The sequence below is a fragment of the Ambystoma mexicanum genome, chromosome 11 (assembly GCF_040938575.1).
Source record: "Ambystoma mexicanum isolate Mex_15411 chromosome 11, UKY_AmexF1_1, whole genome shotgun sequence".
NCBI classification, from domain to species: domain Eukaryota; kingdom Metazoa; phylum Chordata; class Amphibia; order Caudata; family Ambystomatidae; genus Ambystoma; species Ambystoma mexicanum.
Genome location: NC_090934.1, coordinates 1,027,675,895 through 1,027,701,945, shown reverse-complemented (window position 1 = coordinate 1,027,701,945; position 26,051 = coordinate 1,027,675,895). Strand labels below are relative to the sequence as shown.

The 26,051-nt window shown below is 46.6% G+C and overlaps 1 protein-coding gene across 1 annotated transcript in view; it reads left to right on the top strand.

Moving 5' to 3' along the window:
- Positions 1-24,802, top strand: part of TIPIN (TIMELESS interacting protein) — a 563,857-nt gene extending 539,055 nt beyond the window's left edge. Inside the window, exons 7-8 of the mRNA XM_069624271.1 lie at positions 19,107-19,346; positions 23,152-24,802. Of these exons, the coding sequence (XP_069480372.1) occupies positions 19,107-19,346; positions 23,152-24,011 (1,100 nt within the window). The 3' untranslated portion in view covers positions 24,012-24,802. The remainder of the gene's footprint in view (positions 1-19,106; positions 19,347-23,151) is intronic.
- The last annotated feature ends 1,249 nt before the right edge of the window (positions 24,803-26,051 follow it).

Below are 26,051 nucleotides of genomic sequence, written 5' to 3'. Positions count from 1 at the left end.
CCCTCGTTCAGTCTCTGCAGTAGTTGTCAAGGGAAAACCTTTTGCAGGGGAAAACTTTCACCACCCGCGGTAGAAGCCACTCTCACCACAGTCGCATCTGTCGGGTTGGGGGCTCACCTCCTTCAACAGACAGCCTACGGCGTGTGGTCTCCAGCAGTAGCATTCAATCAAATCAACCTGTTAGAACTACTAGCAGTGTTCAAGGCCCTGAAGGCTTTCCAGCCACACCTCCAGGGGAAGACTGTTCTAGTCCTCACGGACAGTACCACGGCCATGTACCACTTGAACAAACAAGAGGGCACTCACTCTCTAGGGCTATCCAGACTGTCCCAGAACATCTGGAAGTGGGCACTCAAACACATGTTCCTGCTCTCACAACATGTTCCAGGAGAACTTAATCTTCTGTCAGACGTACTCGGCAGAGACTTCCCCCTACCCGTAGAGCACGAGTGGCGGCTACAAGAGGACATTTTACTTAATGTCTTTGCAGAATGGGGCTTCCCAGAGATCGACATATTCGCCACTCTGGAAAATGCCCAATGCCCAGACTATGCCTCCAGATACCCAAAGAACCAGTCTAAGGGGGAGGAACAGTCTCTGGATAACCTGGTCCGGGGATTTGCCTATGCTTTCCTCCCCGATTCCCCTTCTCAACAGAATAGTGCACAAGATGCACCAGGAACTAGTCACAATGTTCTTGGTGGCCCCTGTGTAGGCCAGCCAACCGTGGTTCTCCCATCTCATGGCAATATCAGTCTCCCCTCACAGGAAGCTTCCATACCCGTCCAACATGCTGTTTCGAGAAAAGAGGGGATACTGCATCCATGACCCCAAACACTCAATTTAGCAGCCTGGCTCCTGAAGTCATAGAGTTTGGGCACCTTCAACTCCCTCGGAGATGCATGGACATACTCAGAGAGGCACGGAAACCTACTACCAGACATTGCTACTCCAGTAAGTGGAAGCGCTTTGTTACGTGGTCTAATACCAAGGTCATCAACACTATTGCTTGCTCTCTTAAAGATATTGTTCTGTCCCTAACTCGCCTGTTAGGTTCAGGACTGGTTTTCAATTCTCCAAAGGTCCACTTAGCCACTCTTTCAGCATACACCAAGTCCCACAGCAGGGTTTTGTGGAGGAAGATTCCTGTGACTAAAAACCTTTATGGAGGGGGTAAAGAGACTTCATCCCCCTGTCTCCAACCCAGCCCCCAGATGGGACCTGAATGTTGTTCTTACCAGACTAATGGGACCTCTCTTTGAACCATTGCACAAGGCTAGCCTTAAGGCACTCACCTACAAGACCGCCTTCGTAGTGGGGATCACCTCTATAAAAAGAGTTGGTGAAATGCAGGCCCTTTCAGTTCAGGACCCGTTCGTCACAATTCACAAAGACAAGGTGGTTTTGCGCACACACCCACATTTATAGCAAAGTTCCATGTAAACCAGTCAATAGAAATACCCACCTTTTTCCAAATCCCCACTAACGTGGCAGAAAGGAGCCTCCACACACTAGATGAGAGGAGAGCGGTTATTTACTATCTGGACAGGACAAAGCTGCTAAGAAAAACAAACCAGTTTTTTGTATCAGTGGCAGCTGGTAGAGAAGGGAACCCTGTCTCTGTCAGCTATTTCCAAGTGGACGTTGTTTCTCTCTTGCTAAGAGAGATCTACCCATAACACCTAGAGCTCACTCAACTCGGGGCACACTGGCTACCATAGCATTCATTGCCGATGTTCCTCTAGATTCCATTTGCAAAGCAGCAACCTGGCGTTTTTTACACACCTTTACACAACACAACTGCCTAGATACATACTCTAGGTCTGATCATCAGGTGGAATAAGTGGCGCTAAGACATCTCTTTGCTACTGTTCCTTCACATATCCCACCACCATCTCTGGGTACTGCTCGCTCGCTAGTCTGCACAGCATGTGTTCCTAAGCAGATCCACAAGCATCAACTCACCGTAATCATATTTCTGAGGATTGTATCTGCTTAGATTCACATGGCCCATCCTTCCTCCCCTCTTTGAGTAGAAGGAACATATACTTCTTAAACCTTCTCTGTTCTGTGCTCTCTCGTACAGACTGTAAGACTCCCTCACAGCAGAAAAAAACAACCAGTGGGACCACGATGAGTGAGGGATTTTGGGTACACTACATGTCACGTTGGGGATAGTGTTACAGTCATGCCCATGTCGACGTTCCTTTCGATCTTCAAAAAAAAGATGCAATACTCTGCGATTACCAATAGATGTCGGACTATATGCACAGCATGTGAATCTAAGCAGATACATTACTCACTGTAATTGTATTTCTGATGATTGTATGTCTTTCCAGAACATTTAACACACTCCCACATTTCCCTCATGTTCCCTTTAAAAAGTCGTCGCACAAAATACAAATGGTTTAACCATATACAAGGAAATCAAGTCCCCACAATCTGATTGGCTGCCTTCACGGTTGCACCATCCCCTTAGACATACCTTTTCATGGTTCCATGTCTTAAAATCACGACAAAAATGGCTTTGTATACAAAATATCACTGCAAAAATGCCATGGTTTTGCCGCCACAATCATGTAAAGGATTCGGGGGATACCCCCGGACCCATTATACTGCTCCCCTTAAATGGTAAAATGGGGTACACCTTTACCGGGTCAAACCATGGCATTTCTGCCACGATTTCTTTTACCGGCGACATTTTTGCCACAATTTTATTACCCGATACCTTTTTCATGGCATTGCAAATACAAGCCCAATCCTCTTCTTGGGTGACTTCCTGCAGGACACAAAACCCTAACATGGGCATGTAATACCGTTTTACTACTGATCCACTTGGTCACAGACCTGCAAGGCTAAATCTGAAACACCTGGTTTATGTATGGACACTTTACTTTGAGGCTATAGAGAGCTAACAAAAGGCTCCTTTGATCGGGCACTAACTCTTAATTTCTCCAAACACTCTGACACCCTGGATATTTATTCTTGTCCTCCTCTCGTGACCTTTCATTATGCAACCCGCATTTCAATCCATCTGGCCTCCTTTCCCATTATACTCTTTTCGTGCTAATCTATTTGACCCTTTCATAGCCCCGCAGTCCTCTTCGCTTTCAGTTACCCATCTACAATTTTAGCCACTAAAACCAGATTGAACCTGCCAGGTGACAGATGCTCCTTTAGCCACTCGAACAACTATCTCTCCAAGCTCAAAATCCTGGGCCCATCGCTCTTCTTTCTATTTCAGCTCCAAATAATCCCATGTTGTAGCAGCTGTCCTTCTGCCAATCGATACCTTCTCCTTTAGCCAGCCAATCTTTCGAACAAGTAGAAATCTATTTCACAAACTCAGGCCTCAACCTACACAGCCCAAATCTGTGGTGTCCTATCTCCCCATGTGTGCATGTTTATATTTATTTATGTGCTCAAAACGATTGCATTCCTTCATAATGGGTTTCCCATTCAAGAACCTTTTCCCACTTTGTATGAAGCTCTGCGCTTTAAATCTCATTGCGCTAAGTTGCACAGTGTGCTCCCATATTATGTTGCTGCGTGTATGCAAATCTAAATGTATCATAGTAGACACAAAGTAACATAAAAGTAACTTTTAACAAACCACAATTAACTATTCTAGATACATGCAAAACTGCAACTTTGTAATAATATTGCATCCATGTTTGTCCCATCATAACATTAATATGGTGCGTGCATTATGAACCTCTCCTTTCTATTGGGATAAAATACATCTAATCCAACAGAGGAGACCGGGAACTTAAGCCCTCCCCTGACCGTGAGTGTGGAAGTGTGTTGGTCAGCTTTCTTAGATGTTTATGGTTTGAGTATATTGGAGCGTTTGAAGCCCGATGATCCCTCCTTTACTTGGCAGAATGGTCTCCTCCATTACAGAATTGATTATGTATTAACTTCTGAATTTTTCAAGCAGCTGGTCTCCTGTTATTCTCCCATCTTGTCCTCGGTGATCATGTTGTTTTGAAATTTCAACTAAATCTTATAAATACTCAGCAGAAAATGCTGGGGCTGGTATAATGTAGTGTTAAGGGTAATAGGCTTTATTGGTTGTCCAGAAATGTGGAGGTGTTTAATAAATTGCGTCAGTTATCCCTCTCCAGAGCGTTTGATGTGGGATACTGTTAAATGTGAGAGGGCCTCACTTCCGGAAACCAGTTCTGTAATCAATAGGGCGGCCCAACAAACGGAAACAAATGAGAATAAAGTTGTTTACTGTAAAGTTAAGTCAGGTTTGCCCTTTGACACCGCTATTGCTGAGCGGAAGAGGACACATTGCTCTGAGGTTGGATCAATTAAAAGATGGATTTTTGATCCCATTATTAAAGAGGCTAGAACTAAGTATAAAAACTGTGTTTGAGCGCATACACTATTCATCCATAATGACCATTGAAATATCTTATTCCTGACCCTAAAAGATGGGGAAAGTTGAACGTTTTGGCATTATGTTAATAAACATATGAATAGTGGTTGTACCTTAGAGGTTCATGTTGTCCCTGAAATGGAATGGGTTGAACATATGATGTCTCTCAATCTTGAACCCGTTGGTAAAGTGAGTCTTCTGCCTATCTAACTCCCCAGTGATGGATATTGAAGAGCTCAATGGGGACTGGTTTTAATTTTCAGTTGAGGGCCTTTCGGAAATTATACTTACGAAGCCATCTAGAACACCATGTCCAGATGAAATGGTTAATGTCATCAAAGCTGCTGCTAATTATTGGGCTACCTTACTACATCAGCTATTTCTGGCAATCTCATGCTCGGGATTAATTCCCTGAGTTGTAAAAGAGCTAACTTGACCCGTGTGTTTGAAAAAGGAAACGAAGGATAATTACTGTTTGTTGGCCCTGACGGGTTACATCTCAAAAATCTATTTCACCTGTAGCGAGGAAACTGCTCTCTTGTCAACAAACAGGTTTTTATAAGTGTTATGGGATGGGACCATGTATAACATCTGATGCCTGCTTAATTTGATTCACTTGACTATTTGTACTAAAGGCCTCAGTCTTTATATCTGTAATGTTGATTCTTCTGATGCTTTCGACTCAGTTCTTCAAATTCGGCTGTGGAATAAATTAGATGCCTTGGGCTGTAATCCATCTATTTTACATATTATTAAGCAAATTCATCTAGATACCACTGTTTCTAGCAGGCTTGATTATGGAGGGTAGATTGTCACATGATATTGCTACCAATCGCGGTGTATCTTTTAGTTGCATTTTTTGCCAAAAATATTTTGCTGAAAAAAATCATTTCAAAATATGAGGCGGGGGTAAGGGCATATAAGGGGTTGGGGTGGGCTATCAGACTAAATAATAGGGAAGGGGGGTTTGCGGGGAACCCCACATAAAATGCTATTTTTTTTTTCAACATTAAAAAAGCTGCAAAAAAAAGTGGGCTGATTGAACATAGCACCAAAGCAGGGGTGTGGGTTGGCCCCATTGCTTTATTATAAAGCAGGGACATTCTATATGTTGCTGATACTGGTGCCCATCTTGACAAGTGTAGAAATGTTCCCCCAAAAGTCGGTAACAGCTCACATCCTTGGCTTTCTTATGCTGATGATCCTATCCTCCTTGATAGGACTCCCATTGGACAGCAGCGCAGCATTGATGCCCTTGTACCCTATTCCAAGAAAAATGACCTGAAACTTAATGCCTCCAAGACCAAGATCAAAGCCATTCGGGAATCGCCATAAGATTAAGCCTTTATTTTTTATGGAAAATAGAGGGTACCTCTGTTGAAGTAGTCAACGATTATATTTACCTGGGAGTGATAGTTAACGGCCTCCTCTGTCGACTGACGCTTAGGAAATTCATTGTCCCTAAAATACTGAAGAAAATGCGACTAAGTCTTTAATCTCCTCTAGAGGGGGTATTCTGTCGAGGGTCTAATATCGCTCTATAAGTCGAACTTGGTACATTGTATTCTTTATGGTCTGAAGGCTTTCTGTTAGAAGGATGTTAAATGGTTTGCCCAATTAGAAAGAAAAATCTGGAAAGGAAATTTGGGGCTGCCTCTATGTGTACCTGCTGAAGCCCTTTACTGTGAGCTCGGGCGCACGTCCCTGTTGTCTCTTTGGAGGATAACCAGGAGTATTGTATATTTAAATATTAAGAGCCAATCGGAATCATGATTTCATGTATACCCCATTTGCTGCTGTTGAATGGTTCTGTTCCATGGTTCTCTTCCATCTAGTCCTCCTTTTAGGCCTTTTATGAAGGAAATCCAAACTGTTAATGCTGCTATTGATTTTAAGACTGATTTGCCTTTTAATGTGGGTGTTTGTATTAAACAAATGAAAACTAAAGCCTTGCTTTGGGACAGAGGGATGTTAATTGAGTAACTCGGCCAAAAAGCCAAGTATCATGAGTATGTTAAGCAAGGTTTTCCATACCCTCACCCGTTCTCTTATGTTATTAAAACACAATGCCGTGTCCTAAGGAATTCTATCATGAGACTAAGATTTTATCTATTGCATACAAGGAGGTCCTTGGTGCTTGGGCTAACATTCCCTATGTTAATAGAAAATATGGGTTGTGTAATATAGCAGTTAAGACTGCGAGGAGTGTACTTGCTTCTTGTCTTCTTCTCGACAACCGATATTTAAAAAAATGGTAAAAAATGGCATGGTCCTCGGCATCGACTCCAAGATTGGGGTTCAAAAAATGTCACGACTGCGAGGTGAAAATGTCCCTTACGGACCCCCATCGGGTGTGTCTGTGGTGCTTAGTATCCACTCATTTAACATCGGCGTGTGGGTCCTGCCTATCGATGACAGCGAAAGCCCTGAAAGAGCCTAGAGTGAAGTTAGCTGAAAGTAGGTCTCATCCCCTTCGACAACCCTGTAGAAAAAGCGATCCTCCGATGAGTCGAGAGACGACTCTCCTCGTTGGAAGAAAGCTATGGCTCACACCACTCGTCATCCTCACGGCAATCGAAGAAGAGGAACCACAGATCGCCGTCTAGTTCCTCCCCAGTACGGGTCTCATGCCCAACCAAATCGGCCTCACCGGCTGAGTGGGAGAGGTTCAGACTTAAAATGCTCAAGTTATTCGAGAATGCGGCCTCAACCCCCTCGAAGAAAGATGAGCCACGCCTATGTCAACAAACACAACAAAAAGAAGGCAAGGGACAAAACCTGTGCACACTCGGGCCCGGGTGTACAGGAGAAAATTCTTCTGGAGCCCTCAGAGGTTCCCTCAAGTAGAGAAAAGACTCCTTCGAAGACAAAGTAATTGACGCCACTGGCGCCAAAAGACTCCACGTCAGTGTCTGAAAAATCCTCAATGCCAAAGCCGTCGAAGACGTCGACAAAGACTGACGCAATTGTCGACGAAAATGACAAAACCATCGAAGGCTGTTGGGAAAACTTTCACCCCACTGCCTAGCAAAGACTTTTTAAGTCTCCTCAATTTGAGGATGAAGAGCCATCTTCGGATGAATCACGTCCTTTTGGGTTACAATATGGGACACAAGGTGTCCCAGAGATCTTCATTTCAGAGAACTCAAGAATAGAAAACCTACATGAAACCCTGCAAACTACAAGTGGGTTAGACACTTCCCCTGAAATAGAGTTTGGCAGACCAGATCCCTCAGACCATGCCGATGGATCATACAGACAACTGATGTCTAGGGTCATAGGATATCTGGGATGGAGTAGGCCTGCAGCACTTTTTGAGCAGGATGACCTGACTATTTTAGATAAGGGAGCCCAGGAGGACCCTATTCTTCCTTTCCATGCAGCCCTACAAAGGTGACTTAATGCCAACTGGTAGACGCCAGAATGAATTCCAGCAGTGAACAAAAAACTGACAAGCGTCGAGCAGTGACACCTATTCTCCAGCATGGTGTCTGCCATGGATTCACATGCTCATGAATATTCCCCGTTGTCAGGTTGGGAATCCTCGGTAAAAGAAAAACAGTTTCACTTTCACTTACAAAACTGTATTTCTCCCACAAACCAATCACTGTCCTCTGGGTCATACTGCCCCCCAGCCAAAGACAGCCCTCTCCCTAATACCCTCATCTTGCAGCCATATTCTGATTTTTACTGCACTCTTCAGTGTTGGGAGTCCTTGAGTTTTGCTCTGCAAGGTAGTTCTAGGTTTTTAGTGTTTTTTTGCAGAAAAAGGTTCTATTTTTGTTCCAAAAGGGGATCCGGTGAAGTTCAGCCCCCCTCAAGGGTGAAGATTGTCGAAGTTTCCAGAGGGCCATCAGGCCTACTTCTCTCCCTCGGACCATGACCATGAGAAGAAAGAAGGAAGATCCCTCTTCAAGCCCTGCGCCAAGTGCAGGCTCCGGAGCGTGTTTGTGGAGGACAAGAACCTACAATGCCTCTACTGCCTGGATCCAAACCACAAAGAGGATTGCGTGATTTGCTGCAGATTCTCCAAGAAGACGACAAAGGACAGGCACAGTAGACGGGCGGCGTGGCTGAACGCAAAGGCCTCTGCCCGTGCCCCGAGCAGGGGCATGCCTCACCCAAGGTCAGTCGGTCCAAGGAGTGGGCTTCTAAATCCTGTGATGGTGCCTCATCTGTGGGGGCCAAAGAAAAGGCCAAGCACCGCAAGTCTGGGTCCTCCGGGGTCACCACGGAAGCGAGTCCCACGGCAGGCATGGCGCAATCGACATCACCCTCTGCCTCCATTGCCAGCCGGCAATCGTGCTCCTCCTCCAAGTGAAAGTCGTCCAACCTGGCTAAGCTGTGGGAGAAGCCTGAGAGGCTGCTTACAAAGGAGAAGGCCAAACTGCCCAAGAAGGCCCAGGCGGCACAAGAAAATACTTAGTTGAAGATAGAGCTGGTGGGGGCTGCTCTTTCAAAAGCTATACGGGCTGACCCTGAGAGGGTAGCTCCCACAGCGCTGAAGGTGGTGACTTTGACATGGTCTGCCGGCACTCTGGAGAATGGGACACCCACTTAGAACCCGGTTCCAGCCCACCAGGATGTAAAAAACAGGGTGGGGGCAGGGAGTCCCTGGCCGGGATTCAAGCCATGGAAATTTCATCCATGGAGGACAAGGATATGGAGTTCCGGCACATGGTCCACAAGGACGTGTAAGAGGATGACGAGGGCCCAGTGTTCCGATCATGCCAGTTCCACCAATGGATGTGTCTCTGGACATCATATCAACCCTTCATGCCTTGGTGTTGGCGATCCAGAAGAGGATGCCACAAGAGCCTGTTCCAACAGTCTTCCAGGCCCCAATCAACCGCAGAAGAAAAAAAAGCGCTATCCAACCTCCACTTTTCAGCCTCCACGCCCTTGTCGGGGCTCATCTCCCCCAGCATACCCAGACACGTTACGGGGACGACGACGATATTGTCGGAGCGGTTAGCGGGTCCCCGCAGCCTAGGGTATCCCCACTGGATCAGGTGGGATCGTTCCATTCTATGATCGCCAAAGCCTCCAAACTGTTCCAGCTCGTGCCCGAGGAGACCAGGAAGGAGGGCTCCCTGTACCAGAGGCAAAGAGGAAGACAATCATGGCGGTACCCCTTCTGGATGACGTGTGGGATGAGGGCCTGGCCCTATTGAAGAACCCTAGCACGGCTCCAGCCTAGCGGGATAGTCTGGAGAAGTAGTACCGGGTACAGGAATACGCACCCAAGTGCCTGAGTTCGCAACCATCGCCGGATTTGGTGGTTTCGGCAACCGCGAGGTCATCTAATCTAACCCGTCCTCGTCGTCTTCAGTCCCTCCGGACAGCGAGGGTAAGAAGTTGGATGCCATGGGGAGGAAGGTAATCTGAATGCGGTGTCCACCATCAAGGCAGCAAACACACTGTGAGACACATGAAGATATTCTCCCAAGCAGACCTGGAGAATCCCTTATTCAGGTGGCCAGGGAAGGGATGGCACTCTCAGATCCCAACCCTGTGGGCGATCGAGTGAGGGAGGATCACTTGGAGTGGGGAACCCAGAGTTGTGCTTGGGGAAATGCCCCAGGTGAGGCGCAGTATTACATCAGGGAGGGGGACGAAGTCCTGGAGGCCTTTTTATAGGCTATTCCAAAGTAAAACCCCTCCCCTGCAGGCACTCTTCCTTATCAGAATCCAACAACCCTTCCTTGTCTATGAAACCCAGTAGGAACCGGAACAACGTTATTGTGGGAAACTACATCTCCCAGAATACATGGTTCCCCATTGTGTAGCAGAATACTCTGTCATTTTTCTCCACATCCCTCTGATTATTTCCCGAATTCCCAGTCTACTTTGACAAAGAAGCACCGCCCCCGTATTCATTTCACAAACCCTACCAAACCCACCCTTCCGAATTCACCTACCCCGTAGGATATCTTGAAGCTCTAACCCCCTCATTTTCCAACACAAACACTATGTTACACGCTGATAAACAGACTAATGCTAAAACTGTTTACCTGACATGACCTAACCCAAAGGCCAGGCAGAGTCAGGCAATTGACAATAATCACACACACCTAATGACCCTTTACTGTCCCACAGGGATAAAAGGCGGATCCCTAAAGCACACTTTGAATAAGGCTGAACGCACGAGGAGACCGCTACACCAAACCGGCAGTTCAAACAGAGAAGAAAGGTGGTGAGACCTGGAAGGATGACAAAAGGGGAGTTGCCCTTACCATTTTCACCTAAGACCTGCGAAACCTCCGAAAAGAGAAATCATAACACCGGAAGCTACAGCTGGCGTGCGACGGAGCAGACATCAATGGTACACTGGGGCCCTCCCTCTTTGATTACACAGGCGGAGAGGCAAGCCGGCTACCATGGTACTACTCTTGACTCCAGAGAACAAAGAAGCCAATGGATTCAGCACAGCCGGTGAGTCGGAGGAGTTGTGCCCAAGGTTGCAAGTGACAACATTTTGAATGCAAGGAATCCTTAGAGAAAGAACTTGTGTATGTGTTTGAACTTTGAAGAAAGCCCAGTTGAGGTCCAGGTGCAGAGGGGTCCGACGCCATGTGGGCGCTCATTCGAAAGACTCTAACCGGGACCTGTTTAAGAAACTACAAGAACTAGAAGGCCCTAGGAAAGGGTGGCGTGAGGCGTCAGAGTGGTCCTAAAAGGGTTATGTAAAATCTGTTATACAATCGAAAGTCTCTGACCCGTTGCCAGAGGAAAGCTAGGGGAAGGGAACCCTGTTTTCTGATAAGATTCTGAACCGAAAAAAAGGCAAGTGTGAAACCGACGGAGGGATGCCGAAGGAAAGCTAGGAGAAGGAAAATCCTGCTTTCTGATGAAAATGACAAATACATGAACTGTGTTAAAGAAGGCCATAGTGAACCCAACGGTGGGAGGTCCAAGTCGCAAAGAGGATCGGTTTCCGGCAGAGGGATATCCTAGAGGCGAGAGACAAGCACCCAAAGTGCAAGACCGACAAGAGAACATTTGGTTTATTGTGATTGAGGCATCAAGAGTAATACACCAGTGAACATTGGGTCAACAAGAGTAAACCCGGTCGAGGGTTGTTCACTGTGTTGTTTGTTTAAAAAGACATTAAAGCTCCTGAATATTACGAACCGAATATGAAAGGCCGTAGTTAACCCCACAGAGGGAGGCCCGAGTCGAAAGGAAGATCCAAGCCCGGCAGAGGGAGATCTTAGGGGCGAGAAGCAATCGCCCAAGGTACACGAGTACCAAAGGAACTTTTGTTTGTTACTTTGAACCAGCAGGACTTCTAAGACAAGAGACTTCCAATAAAAAGAGACTTAGCCTCTGAAGGTGCTGACATTATTGAACTTGAACTGTGAACCAAGGAGTGTGCTGTGCTCGCGAGTCCCGCCTTGTCCCGTGCCTCAAATGTGGGGAAGGGCGACCCAGCCTTACCAACCTGACTTTCATTTTGTGAACACTTCTTTCTTTTCTGGTGAACATTATCCCACACTCTTTTTGTAATTTAGCAGTAAGGAATTGGCAAGTGTGTGTTTTTTTTTTTTTTTTTGTTAATTTTTTTTTTTTTAGTATAGACCCTTTTTCTATTTGACAAGGCGCCACTAGGACTGGATTATTATTTTTGTCGTAGCTTGCTCCCATCTTAGATTTAGGTTCAGATTAGGTGTTTATCTCGCCCATTATTAAGTTCAATAAACAACCTTGAACTGTGATCACTTGTTTCTGTCTTTACTGTTGCCACCATGAGTTCCTTACAGCACAGGCAATCCTAGCCAGGTACGACAGGGAGCTGTGGTACAAGCTGGGGCCTTTTCTGGAGTTCCTCCCTGACAACAAGAGGATGGAGGTGATTGCCCTCTTCCAGGAGGGAGAGATAGCGTTGGATCATGCCGTGACAGTGGCGCTGGATGTTGCCGACACAGGGCTCCGCCAGATGGGGAACGGTGTCTGCCTTTGTTGCCAAGGCTGGATGAAGGCCACAAATTTCAGTCAGGAGGGCAAAACTAAGATACTGGACATACCTCCAAGGCGGATACAGAGACAGCCCGTACCCTGGGCACACTCTAACAGCACTGCTCTTCCTTTCGTTCTTCCAGAGGAAATTCGGGCAGGTCATCAAGCTCCTCCTTGTACCCTAGCCTTCCAGATCCATGACCCAGGAAGCCCACAGAGGCCGTTCCTAGGCCTACGAAGGAGGTGGTCCGCGTTGTCGCCAGCAAGGCAGGGCACCGAAGCAATCCTGAACCCTCCAAGGCGTCGGGGCCCCACCTGTGCACCCTGGTGGGAGGCCGGTTGACGAGGTTCATCAGTGAGTGGGAAAAGATCCCCACTGACAGATGGGTGGTGGGTGCTCTCGCCCAAGGACATACCCTGGAGTGTCAGCATAGGTGTCCGCGGATCCCGCTGGTGGTCCGTCAGGAGCAACATGTCCCTCAGCTCTTAGAGGAAGTATGGGCCATGCTGCGAAAGGGGGCAATAGAGCTGGTTCCCCAGCGACTCTGGAGTCTACTCAAGATACTTGATGGTAAGAAAGAAGACTGGGGGCTGGAGGCCCATTCTAGACCTTCAACGTCTAAACAAGTACCATAAGTGTCTGAAATTCAGGATGGTCACGTTGTAGCATATGCTCTGCCATTTGGAAAGAGGGGATTTCTTGACGTCGGTTGACCTGGAGGATGCCTACTTCCACATCCCCATTCACAGGAAACACTGCAAGTTTCTATGATTCGTGGTGCAGGGACAACACTAGCAGTTCAAGGCCCTACCCTTTGGTTTAAAATCGGCCCCCAGAGTGTTTACGAAGTGCCTGGCCCCAGTGGCGGCCCATCTGCATCTACGGGGGATTCACGTATACCCGTACCTCGACGACATCTGAGTCCACTCGCAGGAGTTGGCCATCAGACACACGCAGCAGCCGTCAAGCTGCTGACGGATCTGGGATTCTCCATCAATTATCCAAAATCCTGCTTGACACCATCGTAGAATGTGCTGTTCCTGGGAGACAGGTTTGATACAGTGTGCTGCTTAGCTTCACCCTTGGAGGAGAGGGTAGCAGCCATTCAGGGGAAGGTGCAGCGGCTGTTGGCGATGAAGATGGCCACGGTGCGGACCATCAAGTCAGTGCTCGGCATGATGTTGTCCTGCATCTACCTAATCCGACTCTGCAGGTTACAAATGCAACCTCTTCAGGAGTTCCTGGATGCTCGCTGGGTGCAGGGGTTGGGGAACTTTGTGGACAAGATCACATCGAGCGATAAGGTGGTGGGGCGACCGCGCCAACATCACACACGGCACAGGGTTTCAGAACCCTCCATTCCAGGAGACTGTCATGACGGATGCTTCCCTGGAAGGACGGGAGGCCACACTGGACGTCTTCACGCCAGAGGCCTGTGGCTGCTGGAGAAGAAGGATCTCCATATCAACATCTTAGAGCTGCAGGTGGTGTTCTGGGCCCTCAAGTCGTTCCTTCTGTTTTTGGAGGGCAAGGTGGTGAGGATATTCACGGACAACACCACCACAATTTTCTACATCAGGAAACATGGGGGCCCTCGCTCCCTGCCCCCTTCAAAAAAGTTCAGGAACTGTGGCGCTGGGCCGTCGGACAAGTAATGTTCCTCATCCGCCTTCACCTAGCGGGAGTCCAGAACACCATTGCAGACTCCCTCAGCTGGGATTTGCGCTGCTGCCATGAGTGGGAACTTCGGCAGTACCAAGTGGACCACATCTTCGGCAAGTGGGGCAGGCCCCAGATCGACCTGTTTGCGACAGATGCAAATGCCCGAAGTCCGCCAGCAGATTCCATCAGCCGAGGATCCTGGGGGACGTGTTCTTCTTCCCGTGGGAAGGGATGTTTCTGTATGCTTTCCTCTGTTGCCTCTCCTGCTAAGAGTCATCACACTCTGTGTCAGTGCAGAATGATACTGGCGTGGCCGAGGCAAATTTGGTACCGGGACCTTGTCAGCAGTACGGGATTGTTTCACCAAAGTAGGAGGCCCAATCCTGCATCACGAACCAAGATCACTCAACCTGAGGGCTTGGCTCCTGCAGTCCTAAAGTTTGGCGGATATGAGTTGCCGGCGGACTGCAGGGAGGTCCTCACCAAGGCCAGGCATCGTCGACTCTGAAGTGCTAAAGTCACAAGTGGAAGCATTTCGCTATGTGGTGCCCGTTGCAGAAGATTACCCCTCTGAGAATCATGACCCGCAGATTCTTCTGTATTTGTTATCCTTGGCGAAGTCTGGACTGGCGCACGCCTAGATCAAAGTATATCTGGTGGCTATCTCCCGATACACCAGGTCTCCAGGAAGGTCTTCACTTTGGTCTCATCGGCTTGTGAAGGAGTTGCTCAAAATACTTTTTCGATCTTTCCCGCCGGTGAAGGCACCTGCCACGGCGTGTCAACTCAACGTTGTTCTGACGAGGCTCATGATGTCCCCCTTCGAGCCTATGCATCAGGCCCCTCTCAAGTTCCTCTCGTGGAAAACTGCCTTCCTCGTGGCCATCACCTCCGCCAGGAGGGTGGATGAGATACAGGCCCTGTCCTGTAAACAGCCATACCTGACTTTCCACTAATTGAGGTTGGTGATGCGGGCACACCCCTCTTTCATGCCGAAAGTTCAGTCGGAATTCCACCTCAAAGAATCTTTGATGTTACCTGTTTTTTTTCCCGAAACCTTTGTCTCCGGCTGAGAGGGCTTTGCACTCGCTGGATGTTGCTTGTGCCCTGAAGTTCTGCGTGGCACGCACAAAGAGTTTTCGGAAGACTTCATAGCTGTTCGTGAACATTGGTCCATTGAACCATGGGAAGGCTTTGTCCAAGGCTTCCATCTGAAGGTGGCTCTCTGGCTGCATCATGCACTGTCATCGGTTGGCGAACTGACCGCTGCCTAGCCGTCCGCGATCACATTCCACCAGAGCGATCGCTGCAACAACTGCGTTCCTGGCTGCTTTGCCCCTGCTGGACATCTGCAGGGCTGCTACGTGGAGGTCTACGCACACCTTCACAAAGTCGACAGGGATTCCAAGGAGGAGTCCAGAGTCAGCCAGCAGTGCTACGCAACCTGTTCGCTTGAGTTGAGTCTGTTCCAAAGGTAAGAGTGAATTGCTTCTTTTGAGCCTTGCCTCCTCCCGTGGTTGTGTAATGTTATACTGCTGTGTATCCATTATTCATGAGCATGTGAATCCATGCCAGACTAATGCTTGAGATCAATAGTTACAGGCAAGTAACTTGTTCCTTATCTGACAAGACATCCAACTCCCGAAAGTTTAGTAGTTCAGGCTGCTATTTCTACATCCAAACAAAATGCATACCCAACTATCCCCCTGGACAGAGATGACAAGCGTTACGACGCTTTGGCTAGAAAGGTTTTCTCTGCAGGGAGTATGGCCTTTAAATCGGCAAATGCCACGCGTGCACTGGCAAACTTCATTTTCATAAAGATGCAATGTGCAAATCTCTCCAGACTGGTCTTGACTCCGCTGACAGTATCTGCTGAGCTATGGCAGCTAGCACTGTAATGCACAGATTTGCCTGGTTGAGAGAGTCTGGTTTTGCTCCAGATGTACAGTCCAGGCTTCTTAACATGCCCTGTGACCGCACACATTTATTTGTCGAAAGGCTGATGAGAGCCTGGAGAAGCTGCAGATCTCCAAAGCAGCAGCCAAATCCCTTGGTGCAGCAGTCAGACAGCCACAAACTCGCCCCACTAGTACAGCTTGGAGGGGCAGGTCCTTTCGCTATTACTCCTCAGTTGGAAGAGGGAGAGGACTGTCGAATCAAAGAGGTCAGAGAAGATCCCCAGTGGTAGGCGGGGAAGAGGTGCTAAAACCACCCAGGCAAGGGCCACTTTACCATCAGCCGCCTCAAAACCTCTCTGAGACCTTAGTCCACAAAACCCCAGTGGGAGGCAGACTCTCACAGCATCTGCAAGAATGGCGAGGTATTACTTCATATGCATGGGCATCGGAAACAGTAGCCCAGAGTTACTGCCTTCCCTTTCTAAAAAGGCCTCTGGATCATCAACCGGGGAACAGCTCTTTCAAAGTTCCAGATTCGCTCCTTATGCAAGAAATCCTGACCCTGCTAGAGAAAAGTGCTATAGAACCGGTACCTGCAGTGGAGAGGAACAAGGGTTGGTACTCCCCTTACTTTCTATTCCCAAGAAGGACAGAGGATTGAGATCCATCTTGGACTTAAGAGACTTGATATGATATGATATATGATATGATAATGCATTTATAACGCGCCCATACACAAGTGTTTCAGGGAGTGGACACGTTACTCAGGAAGGACAAGTTCAAGATGGTTACCCTTACTCAGATCCTTCAGGCCCTCCAGCTTCAGGACTGGATGGTATCATTGGACCTTTAGGATGCTTACTTTCATGTGCCAATCCATCACAAGCACAGAGAAGGTACGTGAGGTTCGCCGTTGGTGGTTCTCATTATCAGTTTAGAGTTCTGCCATTTGGGCTGACCTCCGCCGTGAGGGTTTTCACCAAGTTGATGGTGGTGGTGGCAGTGAGTCTCAGGAGAGGGGGGGATTCACGTCTATCACTACCTGGACTATTGGCTGACCAGGGCCAGTTCTCCCAAACAGGCCCCAGAACATCTCAGCTCCACCTGTCACTCCGTCCACAGACTGGGCTTCTCCCTCAACTTCAAGAAGTCCCACATGATACTATCCCAAAGCCTCCAATTAATCGCAGCTGTCCTAGACGCATCCTTGCGGAAAGCCTTGACACTGAAGTTGAGGGTCGAGCCATTCTGCAGATGGTCACCAAATTTCAGAGTGCCCAGCGTCTACCGGCCTTGGACTTACTGAGGTTGTTCGGCCTCATGGCATCCTGCATTTTCCTGGTGCCAGAGGCTCGTCTGAGAATGAGATCTCGCCAATGGGCTCTCAGCACTCAATGGTCCCAATTCTCAGGCAGGATGTCAGACCTTCTTCAGGTTCCAAGCCGAGTAGCACAACACCTTCTGATGAGGAGACCATTCTGAAGGGAGAACCCTTTTGGCAACCATGGCTGGAGATTACAGTAGTTGCGCAACTCACTCGTGTATGGGGAGCACATGCCAACGATCTGACAATCAGCGGTCGTTGGTCTCCATCGGAGTCCAGACTAGACATCAATGTTTTGGAGCTGAGAGCAATCAGACTAGCGCTGAAGGCCTTCCTGCCCTGCGTACGGGGAAAGAACGCACTGATAATGATGGAAAACACAGTAGCCATATACTACCTCAACAAGAGGTGGTTTACGGTCACTACCACTGTGCAGATAGGCAATGCAGCTCTGGTTCTGGGCAATTCAAGAAGGAATCTCCTTATCTGCAGTTCACCTAGCCGGAGGGAAGAACATGGCAGAGGACGGTCTGAGCAGGCAGAGCACAGTCTCCCATGAGTGGGAACTAGCTCCTGAAGTCCTTCAAGAGATCTTTACCCTTTGGGGAATCCCTCAAGTGGATATGTTTGTGACCAGTGTCAACCAGAAGTGCAAACTCTACTGGTCCAAGGAATTTCCCCAAAGAGGAGCTTTAGGAGATGCGTTTGGGGTGGGCTGGGAGTTTCCACCACTGTACTTTTTTCCTCTAGTCCTCGTCATTCCTCAAGTCATCAGGAGGTTGCTAAAGTTCAGGAAATCCATGATCCTAGTTGCTCCGGATTGGGCCTTGAGGATGTGGCACCCGGACCTTCTGGACATGTCCATCTGCCCTCCAATACTTCTGCCTCAAAGAGAGGACCTTCTCTTGAGAGAGGAGGGTCGGGTTCTCCATCCAGAGGTTAAGACACTCAACCTTCACGCAAGTTTTCTGTGAGGTGTAGATATAAGCATTGGGACCTCCCGGACGACGTAATGGAGATTTTGCTTTTGGCCAGAAAGCCAGCAACAAAGTCATTATACTGCTGCTGTTAGAACGAGTTCTGCAGCTGGTTTAGTGCTTTATGTTTATACTATTGCTAATATTTTGCATACATTTTTTTTCTTGTTAGGAACTTTTTTGTTATTTTCTATGCAAGGATACTGCCTTGTCGACTGGTTATGACCATATCTAGAGGCCATTTACAAGGTAGAGGTTGAATTGAATTTGGTCTTAAATCTGTTTTGGCTAGGCCTTAATTACAGCTTGTTCTCTATCTCTCTGTAAATGTGTGCTTGGAAACCATCCCGATTGTAGGTTTGAATGAGTGAGAAGGGAATGTAAAAATGAGTAACTCATGTATTTGTAGCACCTCAGCCTCTTTAGATATAGGACACACCCTCCATCCATGTCTTGGCTGTAGTATAGCTGCCACTAGAACTAACCTAAAGGGAGCTAGGTGGATGATGCAGGTTTGGAGTCTTTGGATGGGGAGTTACCACTCTTATGCTTCTAAGCTGTGTTTCAATTGTATGACTGAATGAGCTGAGGGACTAAAAATACAGGAGCTATTGTTGTCACAAACTTGCTTGTTCTAGCATGAAAGTATGGTAACACTAGTTTGCTTTATTATAATTGAACAGCATTTTGTTCTCCAATGTAAGGGCAGAGATTTCCTTTTGAGATTTCATTTTCAAATACCAGCTTTACTTTGGAAGAGTAATTGTTATGCAGCTTTGTCGGGGGTGGAGCACATCTTTTGCTCTCTGTATTAAGGGTGGGAAAGGCCTGCTGTTGTCTTGTGCTGTAGCCATGAAACTCGGGATCTACTAACAAATGCTGTTTTGAATTTCAGAGGTGGCACCTGAAGGTTTGAGTAATGGGGTAAACATGCCTTCAAACGATTTTGATATGCATTTACCGCCTCAAGACTATGATGAGCCCTACCCAGAAAGCATGAGTGTAAAAGCAAGTTTCCCACCACCTTCTCAGTCCAATCCCTTCCTCAGTGAGGACCAGCGGCTACGTATTGAGAGAAACAAACAGCTTGCCCTGGAGAGGCGAATGGCGAAGATTCAAAACAGTCAGTCACAAGGTAATAGTCACTATTTTTTAATACTTGCATTTCCAGGAACACTTGCCCACTGATAGTTGCATTTTCCAGGGTGTTGGTGTTCGCAATTTGGTGTAATTGGCAAGTTTTGGGTTACTTCATGTATGTAGTCAAAAGTAGTAGAGGGAGAACTGTGAACAAACCTTAATTGTCCATTAGTCTTCATTTTTGTGTTCAACAAACTCCTGAGCTTAAGTTGCACATAGCATAAGAAAGACACTGCACACTTTGCCTTACTGTTTGCCAACTTTAGGAAGGAGATATCTAGGCAATCATTATTTAAAAAGAACATTTTCCTAGAAACAACACAGCTATAAGCCTTCTTTCAGGCTTGCTCGCTTACTGGCCCCACAAATGGGGTGGCCAGGAAGAGTCGGAAGTTGTTTCTGACCTACACAGGTAGGGTGCTCTTGGTTTAAAAATAAATGTATTACCAGGATACATGTCTGTAAGTGAAGGCTAGGATCAAGGCAATCCACTGTGATTACCTGGCTAAAGTCATGTACGTTGAGAGACTCGGTTTATTGCTGCATGCATTTACCTGTATTGGTTACCACAATTTGCAGTAAATGCATTAAGAACTTGTATCAGTAAATCTTTATTGTTAGTCACTTTGACACAAATAGTAAACAAAAAATTTAAAAAATCCTAAATTCAGACATAATCTACAGTTTTCCCCTTCCTTCCCTACCTCAACCTCCTGCGCTCCCAAGCTCTATTTAAGTTTTGTGGGGTGGCGAACACAACCATCTTGCTGAAGCAAGAAAGCAGAATGAATAGTGGCTCTGGAACAGTCTCACCCCAACCTTTCAATACCGGGATTAGCCAAGATACCCTCTGGCGTGAGTAGCTGAGAAAGAAAAACAAAATTAACAAAGGTCTCTGCTTCACCCGACCATCACTGACACAGGAAATCTTTCTCCTCCAGGCTCCCAGCTTGTATTAGAGGATTAGTTGCCCCATGCAGGCACAGGCATACAGAGCAACCTACTTTTAAAATTATGTATGCAAGATAAATAAGGCTACATTCCTTCCAACACAGTATAACCGAGAAAATTCACATGTGCACATTTTCCGGGCTCCAAGAGCCATACCTCCTGTGTATCTTCTGTATAGTTTTCGTTTTAAAATAAAGATGTTTTCCTTTCCTAATCGACTCAGGATATATGCCACTGCACCGATGGCTGAAGTCTACCCAAGCCTACCCCTAATGTGCCCCAACCAATTGGGGAGCTTTCTCCCGCAAAGATCTTATCATTAATAGCATCAATATATAGGGTAGCTTTACGGTTAGACCAAATCCTAAACCATATGAGTTAGGAAGCTTTGCTGTATCCTATCCCCAATGGGGCATACACCAAGCTTCCTCAGAATACAAACACTGGGTTAGGAACCTATAAATCCTGCTCTTTGCTCTGGTATGGTAGTTTGAATAATATTACATAAACGTTCTGAGCAGCAGAATGGTTAAGCTAAACTGAGAGGTCCCAGAGTCGGTATACTTATGTCGTCTGAGTCGTCATTGGCTGAGAATGTTGACCGCACTGCAGAATTAAAGGTGGTGCATCTTTGTGTACAAGTTTCTTAAGGTTGGTGAAGCCACAGTTTTTTTAAACAGGTTTTATAATCTTCCTGATTGGCAGCAATTATTTAGTATGGGAGATGCAGTATATGAGCATTATTAAAAGGCAAATGGTAACAAATTCCAAAGTTGTGTTCTGCTGATGATTTATGACAGATTCTGTAAGAAAGAATCTTTTTTTTTAAAATTTTATTTCATATTGTGAGCACTGAAGTGTTAATCAACAGCCACTCTTGACTAAATCTTCAAACATTCCACAACGCATGCTTCCCTACAGATCAGCAGCTGTTCCGAGGTATTTTTGAATGATTTTTATATTCTATTCCTCATTCTCCTTGATCTATCCTCTGCTTTTGACACTGTCAACCATGCCATCCTGCTCAATCACCTCCGGGCTACCTTGGTATTACTGATCAGGCCCTGGCCTGGTTGACCTCCTTTTACACCGACCAACCCTTTCAGGTTCAACTGGGGTCTTTCCTCTCTTCTATCCCGCTCTCTTTTAATGGTGTTCCCCAGGGGTCTAACCTCTCTCCCTGGCTCTTCAACCACTACTTTGGCACCCTTTGCCCACCGCATCGCTACTTTCTGCTCCAATTTTCAATGTTATGCGGATGACACTCAGCTCTCTTTCAGGCTCCCCTCAGCCGGCCACCTCTGCTGCTTCTCTCATACCAGACAGTCTGGCTGCAATTCAGGAATGGTGTGCTGCCAATGATCGCTGCCTTAATGCCAACTCCCTCCTTTCCTCTCTCTCTCTCTCTGGCCGCCCACTCTGGGCCTTCTTCCTTCTCCTTCCTGTGAGGCTAAGAACCTTGGTGTCATCTTGAACTCCACCCTCTCCTTTTCGCCTCCCATTACTGACATCTCTAAGAAGTCCAACTATCAGCTGCACCTCCTCAGAGGTATTCTTCCTTTTCTCACTTTCCCCTGGAAATTCACGGTCCCCAGAGCTCTGGTCCTCTCTAGGCTAGACTATTGCAACGGCCTCTTTCTAAATCTTCCTGCCTCTACTCTTCGACCTTTATAACTTATCAAGAACAGGACTGTGAGACTTGTTCTTGACCGCAAGCCCATGGATCGTATATCTACAGCTCTGAAATCTCTTCACTGGCTCCCTGTGGCTGCAAGGATCAACTTCAAGGCCCTTTGCATTGTCCACAAGGCTTTCTGGGGCCTTGGACTGCTCTACCTACAACTTTGTCTTCCAAAACATCTTCCTTTTCAAGCTCTTCGCTCATCCACCTCCAACTCGGAGGGTCAGACGCTTCTCCAAGCAGAGAGTTGGGGGCAGATCTATCTCCTCGGCTGGGGGCCTTGCTATGGAACAGCCTCCCTGCCTCCCTCAAACTTGATTAGACCCACCTCCGGTTCCGGAAGCAACTCAAGACCTTCCTTTTAGCTTCTGCTTTCTCTCTCTTCATCTCCCTTGCTGATGCACCTGACTGCTCCGTGCACTGGTCACCTGGTCACCTTCTGAACTCGGGCCCAGACTCTGCATGTCCAGTTGCCCTCACACTGCCTCCGGCTCCCCAGCACTTACAGGTCTGTATCTGCAACCCTACAGTCCCTTCTCTCTGCACTTATAAGCCACCAGCTGGCTGCACTTGTGAGTTAACTGCACTTCCCCATTCCCTCTTCCCCTAACTTGTGTGATCTAAATGACACAAGGCCTAGTAAGATCGTTATTTTGTCCTCCCTTGTTTCTCCCTCCTTGTCTTGTCCCGCCTAGAAACACTTGTGTGCAGGCGTGTTATAAATGCCACATCATATCATGCGATATATATTCAATACATTTGTCTACGGGAGCCTTTGTGTATGTTTTTCAGTTGTGGTGTCATTGAACGGTGTATCTGCTCATTGGCAGCCAATTGGTCGCAAGCTGAAGGCCTATATAAATTGAAAAGGAAGAGAAAGTGTATTGTTGAATGTAGAAAAAAGCATAGGAGTGTTGGTGTCACCTATAAGCCATGCAGGGAAGAGGCAAAAGCTGTGTGCAGAAATGTGGGTTTACTTTGCAGTTCAGTGTCCTCTGACTCGACGAATAAGACTCTTAGTGGATCATTTTTCAGTTTACTTTTGTATCCCTGTTTTATTTTCTTGAGCATCAGAACCAAACTATGCCATTACCTTTTTATGATCCACAGTTGGATATAGTTTAGCACCTATATAATCAATATTTGTGTATCTGTTTTTCTGTTACAGATTTGTCGTTGTCTTCTGCGCCCGTTCACATCATTGCTGAAGTGAAGACGAGGGATGCGGAGGAGAATTTAGATGACAAGGATGCCGAATTTTTAGATGCCTTAGTTGCTGCTGCTGCTCAGACGGAAGACCCTGTCATGGTGGGAATGGATGATGCCGGCAAGTCTGCAGTTGTGGATCTGAATATTGTGCAGGCTTTCACAGGCACCACAGCTAAGCACAATGCTTCTGCATGTGACGAAGCTGCTAGAACTGAAGAGACTGCTTCTGATGTCCATGTAAAAGATGCTGCTGAAAATGTTCTGGAAGGTGCTGCTGACGCAGATTCATCACTAGCAGATGCTGATGTAGCTAGTAATGAAACTGCTACCAGCAGTGAAATACTAAGAGCAGATCTAGTTGCTGCTATAGCAGCTTCCAGTGAAGGTACATTCTTGGCAGATGTTGAAGAGTCTGTGAATAAGGTTACTGCCTATTCCAAAATGTCTGCAATAGAGGATGTCACTGATGCAGCTATAGATATGGCTGCAACTAATGCAGAAACAACTGTGACAACGGTGCTGGATCCAGCTGTGGGTAGAACTGTGCCTGGTGACACTACATGTACAAAAGAGATTACTAAAGCCTTTGTGGAGGCTGCTACCATTTCCATACAATCTGTTGCAGGGATTGCAAATACTGCATCTTCAGACATGGCCGCTCCGGATTTCAGTGCTGATGTGGTGCACGTTGCTGTTGATACCTTCCCAAATGGCTGCTCCCTTATGGAAGCTCCCACTGAGAGAAACCCTCCTCCCGGAGTTGAAGATGTCTCAAGTGTCAAAGATGCACTGCTCCAAAACACTGAAGGAAATGATTGAGATTCAGTGGTGTAAAAAAACATGTCGGCATACGTGCCATTTGGAAACTAGACATTTAGGGCAGCATGCATCCTTGCAATCACTTCATTCAGAGTTGGGCAAGTAACTAGTTATGTTTCTGGGTCTGAGTTTCCTTGAATTGCTAGATTTTGGAGCCTGGATGAAAGGATCCAAATCGTTCATGAAGGATAGCTTGGATGTGAGGTGCAAAGTACTGGTATGAAAATATGTGGAATGGGTAAAGTTCTGCCTTCACTAGGCTTTTTTGGTATTGCAAATATTGTCTTCTAAAACTACACCAGGATGGCAGCATCCAAACAAATCTGCATGAACACATCATTTCCCATTAATTGCAGTCAATGAGTTAAAATTTGACCAACGATTTAATCCAGTAGCAGAGGAGAAGTGTACGCTAGTACCTATGAAGTGAAATTGGGTCTGATATCGGAGCAAAATAAACTAGCCAAGGCTTTGACTGCGCCTAACATTTTCCTCGATGTGTGCACAGTGTTGCAGCCTGTTACCTTTGGTTTGATTTGTAGGTGCACCATTTCTATACATTATGCTAGAGTTTTACCAAACTCTGTCACATGCTTTCCTATGTGCACAAAATGTTCCTAAAATGTTAACCAGTTATTAGGTTAGGCTATTTTAACTTTATAAACCTATGGCAAATCGACTTACAATTTAAACGAAGAACAAAACTGCTTCTGTATTTAATTTAGTATATTTGAATACATTTTGTGTCACCTTTGTACTATCCAATGAGAAATAAACCTTTTTTTAAGATGTCTGGTAGAATTCACTCATTAGTAAAGGCATTAATAGTTAATGCACGAGCAAATGGGTTTATTCTTTGCATGATGTAGAACCATGGTCCGTTTCTTCCCTGCTTTTAGTGCACTTAGGATGTGTCCAGAACATAACACAAGCAGTTTGTGGCAAATTTCACATACTGTGGGTAGCTTTCCATGCTTGTCTACCCTCTCATTAGAATATTTCAATGAGCAGGGCTGGCAAGAGGAAGATCACTCTTCACGTGTGTTTAAAAGGCTTAAGTAGCACCAGGCTTTAACGACTGGGCTCAGCCTGCATGATCCGGGAAATCCTCTGGAGAGTTGGTAATTCTCCCCTTAACTTGAAAAATGGGGACGTTTACGGTTGCCCATTAATGCGGGCGGCAGGGCGGGAGGGGGTGGAGATCAGTGTGAGCTAAAGTGCTTTGTCAAAGATCAATTCTATTTAGTCACTTAGAAAGCCAACATTAGGATTTTTATCTTTTCGCCCCTTTTCTGTACTTGCCAAGCATGTTGGTTTTGTACGGCATACTGTTGATTTCTGAGCATACCCACGTTTGTCTGCACAGTAAACTGAAGCAGTTGTTGGGAAGTATTTGCCCAAGATTACACAATTTTGGTGAAGTGAGGAAACTGGTGTTGTATAATAGGTGGCATTATTCCACCAGAATTTTAGGGCCACGAGGAGAAATGGCACCTAAATGAGATCACATGAAGTGACATTAATTGATCCTCCCTCTATGGGTGGGGGCACTTTATCCTTTTCAGAGTCTGTAGCATAATATTAAACAGTGATTGATAATGGGCACAAATGCACAGCTATCAGAACTACAAAAACCTAAAGGCATTAGGCATACCGACTTAGCAGAGCAGTGGTCCGATAGGTTTAATTAGTTGAGCTGCACAGCAGTTACAAAAACTGACCTTGTGCAAGACTTGTCCAAAACAAACTTGTTTATATCAACAAAAGTCACTGCAATACAAATGCAGTAAAAAATAAATACATGCCAACTTGGCATATCTGTGTATAAATACTGTTCAATTAAAATAATTCAATGCAAAAAGAGGTCAGGGTGCCTCTTTTTGAAAAAACATGGCATGAAAACCGGTTCTGTGGTAATGTACCCACCCACTCAGAGTCCGCAGCCACATGTTTTAGCTCATTGCTCTTTCTTTTGCTGTGCTCAGAGAGGCACAGCTCCACCTCACTGATGAGGCCCGACTAGGCCGAAACACGTTTCTG